Genomic DNA, 14,358 nt, shown 5'->3' on the forward strand with positions numbered 1-14,358 from the left:
GATTTTATTGCAGGAGCAGATGGGGATTGTGTAACTTCATTGGTTTTTCTAAGGAACTCAAAGCCTGTCAACAGAAATATCCAACAATTGAGAAAGAGACATGGAGTCTTGTATTCGATCTATATCATTTTGAAACTTAAAATCACTAACAATGTGGAAGAAACTGTCAGTTATACAGATCATGACAGATTGTTTTGGTAGAGATTAACCAGATAATTTGAAAATTATTAATGTACCTGGAAAAAGGACAGACTATGGCAGTCCATTTATCAAAAACAGATATGAAGGACACAAAAATGATGTACTGCCCATGGATTTATGTTTATTCACAGTTGCTGTATATTCATTGCATGTTTAATGTCAATGTGTTACTGCTATTACAGAAATGTTGTTAAGATCACTTTTAGGTGGGGTAGTGAACTACCTCTTAGAGGTACATTTCCATTCATTCCTGGGGGGGGGGGGGGGGGGGGGAGGAGAAAGGAGGTTGAAGGTTGACAATTTAAAGAAGTTTCAATGTCATTTATTTTGGAGTTTGAATGTGTAAAAAGGAAGGGAAAAAGAGAAAGCACAGTGTGATACTAATCAAGGAAAAGGTGATCAAACTCTCAACAATGTGAATTTGAAGAAACCGTTAAGTCAAATCTACAGATATGACAGAGAAGGGAACTCTTTGGTATTTGAGTACTGAGAAGTGATAAATGTAGTGAAGTAGATGAGATTGTATTTTACCTGTTCCAAAATGTTTCAAGTTGTCTTATAAGTAAATAATTTGGTTTATTCAATTTTAACCTCCATTTTTGTGTGTAATTAACTTCTTTATTGTTAAAACTAAATCTATGCATTGTGTGCTTGTGGTTCAGTGAAAGACCACTGCAATAAATGGTAAGAAATATTATGATCAAACTAGATTTCAGAATGTGATGTGACCTGTCCAGTAGTAACATCTGCTGAGATCATAACACAAGTATAATATGGAAATACATATAAAGTTCAATAGTAATAAAGTAATACTTTTACCATTTAACAAATGGATCCAAACGACTTGGCCTAATCTGGGGTAAATTACTGGCTTCTTTCACCCAGATTTGAACTTCTCCTGTTTTTTTGCCTGTGTGCAGAACCATCAATTACTATGTTGATAAATGAGAAATAACTAAAAATTATTCCAAAAGAAAAATGAAGGAGAAAATACCTTTGTATCCCTGAGGAATGTAGCGGAAAGCCACTTTTAAGCTGCCTTTATCACCAGTTCTGTTAGCTGAAATTGTCTGCAATGATCATGACCAAGAAACATCATTTAATCTACATTTTGTTGGTAACACTTTGCCATGATACGTCAAAAGCTATTTTTAAATATGCAGGTATGTAATTAATGAAAAGTAATCATAAGTGCAAATGGAGTTTACCAAAAAGGTGTCACACTCTGTCCAATTGCGATAAAGCCCTCTCCCAAATTTCTTTCAGTTACATAGGTTGTGCTTCCTTCTCATATTCCGATCTTGAGAATTTCCTGAACAATAATATCAATTTCCAGGTAGCCTTCACTTTCACATGTACTTTTGACTTGTCACTCTCTGGACTTGGCCATCTACACGGCGGTTGGCCTTATCTACCCATTTCGATGATGCCTTCCCTTGTTATCTCAAAAATATCAAGTTTTTAAATTGTGCTCATCTTCCAGCATCTACAATATGTTCTCATTACCAATCATCTCTTGTTTAAGACTTTTGTTTCCCCCAATTCTATCTGCCCTTTCATGTAATTGCAATAAATGCACAGGTAGGAGATACATTTAATGTGTCTAGGTTCATGGTCATGGGGAAAGAAAAGCCTGAGACTGACCATAAAGTTTAAATCATTACAGAACACCTCAATAAAATTGATTGTAACTGAAGCAAATAGAATTCAGGATTGTGAAGAGCAGTCATATCAAACATGAGTCACATCAAACCTGCAGAATTTCTCCAGCACTTCCTCTTTTTATTTCTGATTTCTAGTGTCTGCAGTACTTTTTAAAAATTTATCCTGTATTGTATTGGCCACACCGTTCAATAGAAAGTCAAGGTAACTGGTATGCACAAAGCATCAGTCAGATATAGCCTGAAGTAGGGTGTATCCTTTTTGAATCCAACATAAATAACAACTTTGTTCTAAAGGAGGTACATAGCAGGAATGCGAATGACTAACAGCCTAAGTCCAACAACTAGAGAAAAGAGCAATGTGCATTGGGTTTGGAATCACTGGACCAACGCAGACATAGAGACCTAATTCAGATCTCTGACACAAATAGCATCAATATCCTACTGACGGAAAGATAATTTGAGCTGATGGAGTTATCAATTGAGTTTTTTTTTGTAAAGCAGATATTGAGATGGATAAACTGACATTTATTTTCTCATAGAAAGTGACCAGCTTGTCAAAAGTTCTAAACATGATAGAAAGGACCAAATCCTTGCTGCTCTTCAAGGCGGCATTATTACATAATTCTGGAAAACCATGAAATTTCAGCTGAAGGAAACATAAACATTAGATAATAAATGGGATGGGGCTTCCGCAGGTTTTTGATCACCATTTGAGGCACTGGAGCAGAAACTTTTAAACAGAGGTTCACAAACTGGCTATTCTTCTCCCCTTCAATGACATAGGAAATAGATGCAGGAATTGAAAGATGAGAGGAGGAATATCAGTGTCTAGTAAAAATGGATCAAGCATCAATTGAAACGATGTCCTTTTCTCATCCTGATGAACAACATAATAGCTGACTATTGCCTTGTCCACATTATTATTTAAGTCCCTGCCATTTAAAATGGCAATTTGCTTATATTTCGTTTAATGTAACGAGTAGCATTTTCAAATCAAATGTGACTTCTTGTACATTGTATATCTGACATGGATTTGGCTTTCACCAATTATAAAATGCTATCAACTTGACCACAAATGTGACAACTATATTTTAGGCTTTGAAATCTGCTCTCAGTACTTTCAAAGCAATCTTCATGCACAGTATTTTAGTACTCCCCTGATAACGCTGTAGTGTTCTAGCCTGAACATTCTACTTATAATTTATTATAGTAGTCTACCTTTCTTTCATTACAATTATATTGTTTTATTGAGTCGATCTTCTAGATTATTTACAGTTTTTCCATTGACTGGACTATGTTGCTTCTTTGCTCGGATGTTTCTCTCCTCAGTCTTATTGAGATGTTTGCTTATTTTACTTTTCATTACTGATGATGAGTATACACACCTGAAATATTCAGCCTTCTTTTTCATTTTCTTCAGACACTGACTTATAAACTGAGAAGTTTCAGCATTGAACTAATATTTCAAATTTCTATCAATTATTATTGTTTTATAAAAAATTGCTGCAGGTACACAAAAAAGATAAAATTATATCAGCAATACTACAACCCACATTACTACACAGCAAACTCAATATTCATGCTCTCTTCCCACCAGTTAAGACCAGCCTCGCAGTCTTGTCCTCTTTAACTTATATTATAAATTACCCTTGGTTTCAGGTCGTGCCAGTCCATTTTCTTGTTGCTCCAATCCCACTTCCTTAACTCTACTTCTACTTCACCTAGAAAACTGTTGCGGCCAAATGTATCATTGTGCCAGACAGACAGGTTCAGTGTTTGAGCCATCAGGGAGGCTTTGTCAATTTTATACTGTAGGGTGAGAGATGTAGAATGCACAAATCAAAAAAAAAATGTCATAACAACATAATTTTACATGAAAGAACATTCACAGACATTAGTCAGACACTTCGTCATTCTATGTTTGCAGCAAACATGTCACAGTAAATAAATAACAAATACACATTCACTATTTGAACATGTACAATATTTTCTAAATAGTAAACAATGGACCCAGGTGACCAATTTTTCTATTCTGAAGTGTCATTTTATACTGTTTCAATGGCATATTTGGCAGGGTCAAGTCAAAATACAGACACTAAAAAGAAATTCTGTCACTAACAGGGAAAAATCAAGCAGTCCTTTCACTGTGGTATGCTGTAATACCAGAAAACCTATGCTACTGCCATCAAAAGATAAAAGCTTCAAAGAGTTAAACAACAATAACTAGAAACTTAATTAGAGGGAAAAGTAAAGCACAACAAGACACTCTGCTTTTATCCCAACACAACCATCATCTAGCAAGATCTGTAATTTGGATGTGAGTGGACAAGTGCATGGCAGATGAATTATAATGTGAAAAAAAGGGAGGTAATCCACTTTGGTACCAAAAACAGAAAGGCAGATTATCATCGGAATGGCTATAAATTGAGAGAAAGGAATGTGCAATGTGACCTGAGCGGTTTATACACGAGTCACTGTTTGCTATTTGAAAAATATTGTACATTTTAAAATCATGATAGTCATCTCTGACTATCTTCCACAAGTGTTGTGGTTTGATTTATTTCACATGTGTGGAGATTATCTAAATGCAGGTGCTGCATGTGATAAAGGTGGCAAATGGTATTGTAGCCTTCATAGTGAAAGGGATCTCTTGCTGTAATTACACAGGGTCATGGTGAGACCCCAGCTGCAGCACTGTGTTCAGTTTTGGTCTCCTTATCAGAGGAAGGATATTCTTGCTATATAAGGAGTTTGCAGCTAAGGCTTGCCAGACTGATTCCTTGGATAATGGGACTGGCAGTTGAGGAATGATTGAATAGGTTAGGATTACATTCACTGCATTTCAGAAGAATGCAGGGACGGTATCTCACAGAAACCTATAGGATTCTCCTAGGACTAAACTGGGTAGATACAGGAAGAACATTCCCAATGGTGGGGGAGTCCAGAAGAGGAGTCACAGGCTAAGGATATGGGGTAAATCACATAGGACTGAGATGGGGAGAAATGTCTTCACCCAGAAAGTGGTGAGGCTGTGGAATTCACTACCACACAAAGCAGTAGAGGCCAAAACATTCCATGATTTCAAGAAGGATTTGTAGATAGCGTTCAGGGCTAAAGGATCAAAGGATATGGGAGAAAAGGCTGAAACAGGTTGAGTTGGATGCTTAGTCATGATCATAATGAATGGGATGCACGCTCTGAAAGTTTTATTTTCTAGGTTGCTATGGATCCCTGAGATCAAACAGAATAGGGAACAGATGCTAAATTCTGTGCTAATTTAGGATTAATTGGCTGAGAACCGGTTACACATTTATGGGGAACAAGTAATCAGTAAGTTGAGCTTTGTAATGCATGAGTTGGAATAAAAAATCCAACTAGAAACACATATGCTTAGACTTTATTGAATCAACCTTTAGTCTCTGATATCCATCATTAGGGACTACTACTAAATTTTTCTTTGCAGTCTTGGATAGAAGCAAGAACAATTATATGAAAAAATCTGTTGGGATCCTACACCTTGTTAGTGACAAAAAATCTGCATACGCATCCTTAAACACTTCCACCAACTCCAATTAGACCCCACAACCAAGAAAGTCTTCACCTTCTCTTCCGTAAGGACCATTCCCTTCACCAATCCTAGGTTCATGCCACTCTCTCCACCAACGCCCCCAAACCCCCAGGTACCTTCACCAGCAACTGTAAAAGATGCACACCATACCCATCACCTCAATCCAGAGCCCCAAACAATCCATCCAGTTGAGACAGGGATTCACCTGCCTCTCCTCCAACCTAGTTTACTGTATCTAGTGCTCCCAATGTGGTTTTCTCTACGTCGGGGAGACCAAACGCATACTCAGGGCACGTTTCATCAAGCATCTCAGCCAGGCCCGCAAGGGCCAACTGCACCTCCCCGTCACCGCCCATTTTAATTCCCCTTCCCACACCCTTTCTGACATGACCATTCTCGGACTCCTCCATTGCCTCAGCGAATCAGACCACAAATTGGAGGAACACCATCTCATCTTCCACTTGGGCAGCCGAAAGCCCAGAGGACTCAACATTGAGTTCTCCAATTTCAAATAAACTCCTTCCCATCCCTGACTCCCTTCTCAGCCCCTCCCCCTCCCTTCCATTCCTCTGATTGATCTTTCCTTCCAGCCATCAACTGGATTCATTCCTCCCATTGACCAACCTGGTCGTACCCTCCACTTGTGTTCACCAATCCCTACCTCACCACCCCGCATCCCCCTCCCCCACCGCCTTTATCAACAGCTCCCTTTTACACCAACCCCACCATCCTGAAGAAAAATTACATCCAAAACATTGACTTCTCCACCTCGTGATGCTGCTTGGCTTGCTGTGTTCTTCCAGCCTCCTACTTGGGAACCTAAACCTTGGCATTTGTGCCAATAGCATTCCTGATGATCTTTCATGAACATAATGAGTAGCAGAGTAGACTCAATGGACTGTATAGTCAAAGTTTATTTTTTGTGTTCTGTCTTTCTTTTTCCCTCACCACTTCCACACAGCTGGGCTGCTATAACAAAATAAGACATCATAGGAACTAAAGTAGACCATTTGATCCCTTAATCCTTTCTCAGGGCTAAGTCATACCTCAATCCAAATACACCTGACTTCGTCAAATTTACCTAGATAATTTTAACTTATCCTTCTGAATGAACTTACTCCATATTAAAACCAAGCTTTGTCAACAACAAAACAAATTGCTTGCTAATTGCATTCTCCCTTGGCCAAATTTAGTTTGAACCTGGTTCCACCCACACGAGGAAATAGTTTTAAAATTATCAGAAAGAAGAAGTAGGCCACTTTGCCCTTACCCCACCATTGATTATGGCCAAATTTTTACATTGATGCTGTTAATGCCCAAAGATTTATCACCTTCAGTCCTACATCAAAACAGCCTCTCAGTATCTACTCAGTCAAACCATCTCAGAATTTTATGTTTCAATAATATTACCTCTAATTCTTTCATCTCCAGTGAGCAGAATCACCTTATATTTAATCTCTCCTCCTTTCAATTCAGAAAATGGTCTAACAAATGAACTTTCTCGTATCCCTTGATGGGAAGTAATTCTTCTTTGGGTGAGGGAACAAAAACTTAACACAATTCACCAGATGTGATCTCACCAAAGCCCTATATAGTTACAGCAAGACTTAATCCTTTAAGCTCTCTAAGTTGTTATCACTCGAGGGCCATCCTCCAGTAAGCTGGCTAAAAGTAAATTTGTATTTGAAAATTTAATTTAGGTTCATTATTTATTTATTTAAAAACAAAATGTTTCATCAAGTTATTAACACCCCCGCTCAACAAGCGTGAGAAAGAAAACTATGAACTCTTACCCTCAGTATTTCATTGTAGACCGGATTCAAGGTTCTCTTTTTGACTGTTGTTTTCCTTTTACCAGTTTTAATTTTATCTGGAAGCAGGTAACTTTTCACATATCTAAAAATGAAAGACATATAACAAGATAAAATTGAACCGATAGACTCTGTGATCATTTCATTACTGGAACCTACAGTTGAATCTTGCCATTTCACTCACAATTATAATAAAATAGAAACCATTTAGACTATCATAATTGACATATCCAAATATATGCCAAAGTTCCTTTCATTTCATGATCTAAATATTTAAAGACTCCAGAATTTGGGCCTCCGGTTCTTGAAAGTGTATTCTATATATTAAATGTGAACTAAAATATCATCTTAAAAGTAAGTTTAATCTACTTAAATGTATATTCCCCTTCCCATTCAACACTCTATCACATATTCAATAACATAAATGTACATCTGTTTCCAATCAAATGGTGAGGATCCAATGCCATAGAGGGGATTTTGTGATGCAGTGGCAGTGTCCTGCCTCTGAGCCAGGAGCACTGGATTAAAGTCCCCTCTTCCCTATAGGAATATAATAACGTCTCTGAGGAAGGGGAGGTGATGGCCTAATGGAATTATTATTCAATTATTAATCCAGAGACCCAGGTAATATTTGGGAACCCATTGTGGCAAATGGTGCAATTTAAATTCAACAATAAGAAAATTAAGTGTCGAAAACTGAAATTATTGTCCATTATTGGGAAAAACCCAACTAGTTCACTAATATCTCACTAAATTTCCAATGTCACAGTAGGGGTTCTTGTGGTGCAGTGGTAGCATCCCTACTTCTGAGCTAGGAGCCTGGGTTCATGTTCCACCTGCTCCAAAGTTTGGTCATGCAATATCTGAACGTGTTGATTAAAATTTCTTCAATGCTACAGGATATCTGGCTACCTTGGTCAGTAGGGCATCAGACATTTTCTTAAAAGTGGGTCTGAGCCCCACCATGGACACAACGGGTGTTTGAACTTCACTTTTGGATGAGCTTTGTGCGATAGAACATTGAACTTTACAGCGCAGTACAGGCCTCTCGGCTCTCGATGTTGCACCAACCTGTGAAACCAATCTGAAGCCCATCTAACCTACACTATTCTATTATTATCCATATGTTTACCCAATGACCATTTAAATGCCCTAAACATTGGCAGGTCTATTACAATTGCAGGTAGGTCATTCTAATAGCCTGTATCTCGGTTTTCTCCTCGATAACATTGTCTTTCTCCTGTGTGAATACTGATGAAAAATATTCATTTAGCACCTCTCCTATCTCCTCTGCCCCCATGCACAATTTCCCACTACTGTCCTTGACTGGCCCTAACCTTATCTTCGTCATTCTTCTATTCCTGACATACCTATAGAAAACTTTAGGGTTTTCCTTGATCCTATCCGTTAAAGACTTCTCATGTCCCCTCCTGGCTATTCTTAGCTATCTCTTTAGGTCTTTCCTGGCTAACTTGGAGCTCTCAAGCACCCTAACTGAGCCTTCCATTTTAACATTATACAAGCCTCCTTCTTCCTCTTGACAAGAGAATCCATTTCTGAAGGAAACCACGGTCCCCGCACTTTACCACTTCCTCCCTGCCTGACAGGTACATACTTATCAATGACACACAGTAGCTATTCCTTGAACAAGCTCCACATTTCAATTGTGCCCATCACCCAAAGTTTCCTTCCCAATCCTATAATCCAAAACCTTGCCTAATCACATCATAATTGCCTTGCCCCCAGCTATAACTCTTGCCCTGCATTATACATCTATTCCTTTCCATCGCTAAAGTAAACGTAACCGAATTGTGGTCACTATCACCAAAGTGCTCACCTACCTACCGGTTCATTACCTTGTATAAAATCCAATGTGGTCTCACCTCTTGTTGGCCTACTTAGATACTGTGTCAGGAAACTCTCCTGCATACACTGGACCATCTAAAAGTACTCAAACTACAGCACTTCCAGTCAATATCTGGAAAGTTAAAGACCCCATAACAACTTCCCTGTTACTTTCGCTCCTATCCAGAATCATCTTTACAATCCTTTCCTCGACATCTCTGGAATGTTTTGGAGGCCTATAGAAAACTCCCAATAGGGTAACTACTCCTTTCCTGTTTGTAACGTCAGCCCATACTATCTGAGTAGATGCGTCCTCAAACGTCCTTTCTGCCACTCCTCCCCCCGCTTTTACCACCAGGTGGGCCACCTACTTCAAAAGATATATCATAACATCTCCAATCAAGTTGAATAGAAATTCCACAAGGAAAACCACATTAATTCCAGAGTAATGCATTAGTCCAATCAAAAAAAGCATGGAAAAATTAATCACTGTTATAGTAAGGGAAATATTCTAATCTACACCAAAGAATGCAAGCAAACTAGTGGACACCAGATTGTCATGCTGTCTGGTCATCAGTTATGTAGCAAAGTTGGGAATAGTGCATTTGAAAGAATCATCTCCAGTGATCCTTCACATCCTGATTTCTTGCAATCCACGAAACATTTTCCTCCCTGAATGAAGACCTACAAAAGTCAGTTAAACCTCAGTACAGATCTTAGGTCAAACATAAGTTTGGTGTCTGTACAGATCATCATAATGTGAGCATTATATCTGAAACAGTACTTATTCTTGTAGATACATGAGAATTCTATGTGGAATGAATAATCAATAAAAGAAAGCATTACTAACGGATCAGATCGATTTTTCTTCTCTTCAGCAGCAGCTAGGTCTGAGCAGCGTACGACAAAAATATGGAACTCTTTCAACTTGTCTACGTAATCCAATGAAAACTGTATCTTCCCTCTGACATCAATATTTCCAATGTCACTGCTGTAGATGCTCATTGTACTTCCACTAACCTGTTAGCATTCAAATAGTTTAAAAATTAAATAAGCAATATTAAAACAAAATTAGTTTTTTAGGGTGTGCAAATAAACTAAAGATTTTATTAGATCATTCATCATTGTGGGTGGCACGGTAGCACAGTGGTTAGCACTGCTGCCTCACAGAGCCGGAGACCCGGGTTCATTTCCCGCCTCAGGCGACTGACTGTGTGGAGTTTGCACATTCTCCCCGTGTCTGCGTGGGTTTCCTCCGGGTGCTCCGGTTTCCTCCCACAGTCCAAGGATGTGCAGGTCAGGTGAATTGGCCATGCTAAATTGCCCATAGTGTTAGGTAAGGGGTAAATGTAGGGGTATGGGTGGGTTGCGCTTCGGCGGGTCGGTGTGGGCTTGTTGGCCCGAAGGGCCTGTTTCCACACAGTAAGTAATCTAATCCATTATTGGCACTGCTACAGTTTTGCAGATTTAACTAAAAGTTTTCTCTCATTTTTCAGATTTAGCCATTTCCTGCACAACTTAGAAATGCTGAATGATGGCCTTCGGACCTGATTTATGTTATTGGGTTCGTGAAAATAAGTGAGAAGTAGAATAATTATGAAAAAAAGAATAAAGAAACGAAAATGTCAAAGCAAGGTTTCTGAATCATTATTACTATCACCACTAAGAAAAGCACAATAGATTGGCAAACTGTAAAATACATGCAAAATATCTTGAATACAAACTGACAATCTTGAACAAAAACATAAAAATAAATGGACATTCATATTAGCTTTTTGTATTCAAGGGAAGAAAATTGCACTCTGACAGGAAACAAATTAATGCAGAGAACTGTAGGAATTTAAGCAACATTTCATTCTTCCACATTTTTATTAGTCAACCTCTTTACCCAAAAGCAAACACCTTATTGATCTTCAGATCCAGTGACTTAATTTAACTAAACTGTAATTAGATTTAGGACAGAAGGAGTGGAGTAAATGAATTACTAATAGACTCTTGCAATTTTTAAAAACTTCAGTCAAGCTATATAAATTGTGCTAAATGAAGAAATATAATATAGGACTACAGAATTTTATATGCATGTGTCATTAATTGAGCAATATGACTCTCCTGGTATTTTTAGAGACTACAACAGTGCCACCATATGTATAAAAGTTTGAGGGGCATAGTTAGGGAAGACTTTTCTCCTTGACAGAGGGATCAATACCAGGGAGCATATATTTAAGGTAAAAGGGTAGAAGGTTGAGGAGAGGTGAGGAAATATCTTTTCACCCAGAGAGTGACTGGAATCTGGAACTCTTTTGCCCATAAGGGTAGTAGAACCAGATACCCCTCCTTACATTTAATCAGTATATTGATGCGCACTTGCAGTGTAAAGGCATACAAAAATACAAAAAGCTAATATGAATGTCCATTTATTTTTACTGTTTTTGTTCAAGATTGTCAGTTTGTCAGCTAAGTGCTGGAAAAAGGGATTGGAATATTTAAGTGGTTATTTTGATCGGCATGAAAACAGTAGGGCGAAGGACAATTTTTTCTGAGCAGCAGATCTTTGACTCTATGACATCAATAAAACTTCCCTGCTATGTCAAGAGTTAAAATTTGAAACTGATATCCAGGGACAGTCTAAATTTCTCCCTTTCCTCCCTCTAGTCAGACTTCAATTTTCAAACACTATGCTGTGCAGCTCCAAGAAAGAATGACATGGAATGGGCTTTCAGCAATGAATTACATAGATTTTATTATTTAAATATATTAACAAATGAATGCAATTTTCTCAAACCTTCCTCTATGAAGCAACTTGAAGAAGAAACATGCTTAGGTTATGTTTTATTATTGCCATTCATTTGATTCTTAATTTAATCCTATAACTCTGAATTTGATTTAAATGCACTTGGTCTTTTTTTCTTCTTCTTCTCTGCAATTATTTTGTCAAAGTGTTAGCAGCAGTTATCCTGCATGGTTAGTAAAAAAAAATGCCAAGTGAGCTTCTATATATAATACAGTAATTTCATGCAAATGGTTGCAACGTTTACGGAAAAACCTCTTGGCAGTATAAGCACAAGAAGAACAGCATAAAAACTCCGATTTAATCTTCCATGGATCCACACTATTGGTGGAAATTAATATTGCTGGTCAATGCCAGGGAGAAGACAAAAGGGAATCAGAGAACTAGCTCTGCATGATCCAATGACCAGCTGAAAAATGCCTTGACACAAAGTCATTTGCTCATCCCTCATCATTTCTGATACATGAAGAATGGAGGGTGGGAGATTAATAGGTGTAAGTTATTGTTAAACTTTAGACACAATTACTGGTATGAAAGAATTAAATGTGACAAGTTTGATGTACTAAACATACTATATTTTTGGCCTGGCAACCAGATCTCTTGTACCACATGGTACTCTTCATAAACCCAGTGGCAAAGTCCAACAAGAAAGCAGACAGATTTCTGCCAAAGCCCTTCTGCAAAAATTGTGCAATGATAAAGTGTATCAAGAATAACTGGAGAAGTATTTGAAAAGGGTGGAAGACATCATGTTGTCACATTCCCTATTGGGGCCAATGTCAGAATAGAAAAGGATTTATGTTACTTGATGCCCTGCATAAACCTGATTCATGGGGTGTCCTCACTTAAGGCCCTTGAGTGAGAAATAAATGTCCACCTAATGTATCTAACAACCAACAGATGAGTAGCAACCTTACCTCTGGATTAAGAGTCCTAGGTTCAGGTTCCACCTGCTCCTATTACACCTCTGCATAATAACATCTCAACAGGTAAGCCCCACTGGAACTAGTCCTCCTCATATGCCCCAACAAAATAAGTGATGATCTTGAATGTGAGTCCTGCTTAGAAAGTTTAAATAAAACAGGCCCTCCTGGGTTGTAGTCTCAGCGTTAACAACTTGAATCACATGATAATTGGTGTAATAGGAGAGACAATCCAGAAATAGAATAGAAAGATTGAGGTGGGAAGCAGGGATTCCATTTGGGAACAGGAATCCAATACTGGAAAGGGGAATGCCATAGTTTTAAAAAAGTCGACAAATAGGAAATAAACCTGAAAAAAAGAGAATTACAGAAATCAAAACAAATTGCTGGAGAATTCCAGCAGGTCTGGCAGAAACTATGACGAGAAAGCAGAATTAAGGTTTCAAAGAGTCACTGGACCTAAAACATTAGCTCTGCTTTCTCTCATAAATGCTGCTAGACCTGCTGAATACTCCATCAATTTCTTATTTTGATTCAGATTTTCCGCATCCAAAGTTCTTTGGTTTAAAATCATTGGAAACAGCTGGAAAATAGTGATTATATCATAATGAACTTGACTATCTCTCTGCCATTTTAAAACAAAATAGTGACTGGAAGAACGCTGATCTGGAGTGAGGGAAATGAAACTAGGGAATGTCCTTCAAATGAAAAAGCACCCCGGACAATCTAAGAGATAAAATATTTGAGAGAAAAATTAAAAACAGGGATCATGATTTCAGAAGAATTACATTCTGTTAAAATAAGAACCACATTAGCCAATAATGAAACAAAGAAGAAAAAGCCACAGATTCGGTTAAAAGTAAGAAGTCATACACTGAGCAAAACCAAAGTAAAAGGTGAGTCACAGTTGTTGTAATACAGAAAGAAATAATTTGGCCCATCAAATCTTTAGCAGCTCTCTCTGCAGAAAAATCCAGTCAGTCCCATTCACGTGTTCTAACCTTGTAGCAAGTTTATTTCTCTCAAATACCACCTGATATGCTTGTTAAATCATTAACTGTCTGAGTTTATCACTCTTCTCGGCGGCGAAGTCCAGGTCATTACCACACATTGCAAAAAAGATTATTTTGCATCCACTCTGCATCACTTAATCAAACCTTAAATCTCTTATCCCTCATCCTTCTGACATTAGCTAATAGTAACTTTTCTTTTTTTTAAATTGCAAGACTACCATAATCTTCTGTGCCTCCATCAGATCTCCTTTACTCCAAGGGTTAGAGTTAGGGATGTGATTGATAGTGAGGAGGATGGTCTCAGGCTACAGTCTGATATTGATCAGCTGGCAAATTGGGCAGAGCAATGGCAATTGGAATTTAATCCCGATAAATGCAAGTTAATGCATCTCGGGAGGTCTAATAATGGAAGGATATGCACAATGTACAATGGGTTCTTCGAGAATACCGAGGAAAAAGAATGATTTGGAGATGCCGGTGTTAGGCTGGGGTGTACAAAGTTAAAAATCATACAACACCAGGTTATAGTCCAACAGGTTTAATTG

General features: G+C 38.0%; 1 protein-coding gene across 4 annotated transcripts in view; it reads right to left on the minus strand.

The window, feature by feature from the left end:
• LOC140481474 (synaptotagmin-like protein 2) overlaps positions 1-14,358 on the minus strand; it is a 123,116-nt gene that overhangs the window by 14,644 nt on the left and 94,114 nt on the right. For all 4 annotated transcript variants that reach the window (XM_072577718.1, XM_072577717.1, XM_072577716.1 and 1 more), the window contains 5 exons: positions 9,940-10,109; positions 7,227-7,329; positions 3,513-3,674; positions 1,196-1,271; positions 1,021-1,111 (listed from right to left, as the gene is read on the minus strand). In XM_072577718.1, the coding sequence (XP_072433819.1) occupies positions 1,021-1,111; positions 1,196-1,271; positions 3,513-3,674; positions 7,227-7,329; positions 9,940-10,109 (602 nt within the window). The remainder of the gene's footprint in view (positions 1-1,020; positions 1,112-1,195; positions 1,272-3,512; positions 3,675-7,226; positions 7,330-9,939; positions 10,110-14,358) is intronic.

Source organism: Chiloscyllium punctatum, chromosome 9, assembly GCF_047496795.1.
Source record: "Chiloscyllium punctatum isolate Juve2018m chromosome 9, sChiPun1.3, whole genome shotgun sequence".
NCBI classification, from domain to species: Eukaryota; Metazoa; Chordata; class Chondrichthyes; order Orectolobiformes; family Hemiscylliidae; genus Chiloscyllium; species Chiloscyllium punctatum.